Source organism: Arachis duranensis, chromosome 4 (genome assembly GCF_000817695.3).
Source record: "Arachis duranensis cultivar V14167 chromosome 4, aradu.V14167.gnm2.J7QH, whole genome shotgun sequence".
NCBI classification, from domain to species: domain Eukaryota; kingdom Viridiplantae; phylum Streptophyta; class Magnoliopsida; order Fabales; family Fabaceae; genus Arachis; species Arachis duranensis.
This window is the reverse complement of record NC_029775.3, coordinates 102,618,839-102,621,186: the sequence shown is the minus strand read 5'-3', so window position 1 is coordinate 102,621,186 and position 2,348 is coordinate 102,618,839. Positions and strand designations below refer to the sequence as shown.

Below are 2,348 nucleotides of genomic sequence, written 5' to 3'. Positions count from 1 at the left end.
TATGATTCTAGAATTTAAAGATTGAACCTTTCTTAACAAGAAAGTAACAAACTTCAAATTTTTGAATCAATCACATTATTTGTTAGTTAAGTTTCGAAAATTTGAAATAACATTAAGAAGAAGATTTTGAAAAATATTTTTAAATTTTCGAGAAATAGTAAAAAAAATGAAAAAGAATTTATTTTTGAAAAAGTTTTGAAAAAGATAAGATTTTTAAAATCGAAATTTTGACTTGACTAACAAGAATTAAATAATTTTAAAAATTTTTTGATTAAGTCAACCCAAAATTTCGAAATTTTGAGAGAAATAAGGAAAAGATTTTTTTATTTTTGAATTTTTAATTATGAGAGAGAAAACATAAAAATGACTCACAACATGAAAATTATGAATCAAAACCAAGGTTGCGAGAACCGGACCGGTCAATAAACCGGTGAGGTCACTGATTCAATGGTTCATTGGTTCGACCGGGGTTCAACCGGGGTTCAACCGGTTTAATTAAATATTAAATAAAATTATTAAAAAATTTAAAAATAATTATAATATATAAATTCAATGATCTCTAACTTAATAAAATTTGATATTTCACATAATAAATTATCCATTACTTAATATTAGAGGTTCACAAACAACTTCAAACATCAAAGTTTATAAGTAAACAAAAAATAAAACGTACATAATGACAAACCCATAATGTTCTACATTCAAAAGAAATCATTAAGGAAGAGAAATATAGTGATATTAAGAATTTGAAAAGTGCCACGTTCGATAATCAAGAACAAGCAGTATTAAACCATGTTGGATAATCAAGAACGGAGCAATTATCAGGCCTAGAATCCTCTAACCACAACCTAACTACCTAACAGCATATATATCTATCTATCCTAACAAACAGAATTATTAAGAACTCCATAGAACGTGAACTCCTCTTCTTAGAATTATTAAGATATCTACATGTACTTTGGTTTTTGTATCTTGGATAAATTATTATTTAACTGTTACTTGTGTTAAGAACATGACTTACATTGGTGTGAAAATCAAGTATCTAAGGAGAGGAAACCTTTCAAAAGTCTCATGTGGGACCACTTCAACATTGCAATGACCCAAGCACCTCAGAAAGTCAAAAGTCAAAACATAACCATACACCAAGCTTGCTGATCCATATCCCATTATGGATGCCCCTAAAACAGGGATTCCCCTAAAACAGGGATTCCTATCACCACTGTCAAAACAAGATGCTCCAATAGTATTGCATTTCCAGCTGCATCGTCATTATTATTCCAAGATTATTTATTTGCACTTGTTTAATCATTATTAATGAGTTAATTTCTCACCAGTAAATGGCCCCGGAACAGGAGAAGAATGATGAAGTGAATGGTAATGAGTGAAAAGAAAGTGATGTTCATGAAACTTTCTATGCATCCAATAGTAAAGTGGCTCTGAGACTCCCACGTGCAGAATCATAGTAGCAACAACACCTTTCATATTCCATAATGGAAGATCTTGAAGAAATGGAAACACATAGCAAGCCATGGACCCAACTAGTGCTTGAAGAATCAAGAAGTTGTCCCTATTCCACAATTAGGAAAACACAAACACTAATAACTTTTATCATCAATAAATGTTTAGTAGTGTGTTGCAACAATAATGATTGTAATATATATGTACCAGTCCCATTCTAGATCAATCTGCTTGAAATCCACACCTTGTTGAAGGATCTTTCGATTTCGATTGAGAAAAAGCATATGACTATAAGAACTCCACAGAACATGAACTCCTCCTCTTAGAATCCATAGTTCAATGCCCCCTGGCCCCTCCTCATACATGTCTCTGGCCCCTGGCCCCCTCCTCATACATGTCTCTTTCTCATCATTCATACCAATTTCTTAATTCTATATTATGATTAATCAGCAATCTAACTAAAATCAATAACAGAATTAATAAAAGAAAGTAAAGAAATAGAGCAGGAAGCAGGGATGAGGCAGGGGACCTGGAATGTAGCAGAGATAGACTGGGAAATGGAAAAGGGAAGAAGAGAAGAAGTAGTACTGCCCAGAGTTGGTGGTGGCCGGTTGAGCTTGCGGCGGCGCAGAGAGCGGCGCGAGTGGCGGAACAATGCAGGGCAGAGAGATTCAGCTTCTCTCTGTGGCAGTGACGAGAGCTGAGTGGGGGGCAGAAGCGTTAGAAGGGAAGAGGAGATGCGAGAATAGAAGAGGGAAGGTAAGAATGGTGGTCAGCTTGCCGGATGATGGGTCGCCGGAGACTGCTGTTGTTGGCTGAGAGAGAGACGAGGAGGAGACGAGGAGGCGGGGGATGCTGGCGCCTGGCTGAGAGACAGAGGGAAGTAGCGC

At 35.7% G+C, this 2,348-nt stretch overlaps 1 protein-coding gene across 1 annotated transcript; it reads right to left on the bottom strand.

Moving 5' to 3' along the window:
* Positions 1–1,178: 1,178 nt before the first annotated feature.
* LOC107485330 (very-long-chain aldehyde decarbonylase CER3-like) lies at positions 1,179–1,874 on the bottom strand. Its single transcript, XM_016105841.3, has 3 exons — positions 1,666–1,874; positions 1,332–1,567; positions 1,179–1,258 (listed from the first exon to the last, which is right to left on the bottom strand). Exons 1-3 carry the CDS (start codon positions 1,872–1,874, stop codon positions 1,179–1,181), a joined length of 525 nt encoding a protein of 174 aa, XP_015961327.3.
* Between the last annotated feature and the right edge of the window lie 474 nt (positions 1,875–2,348).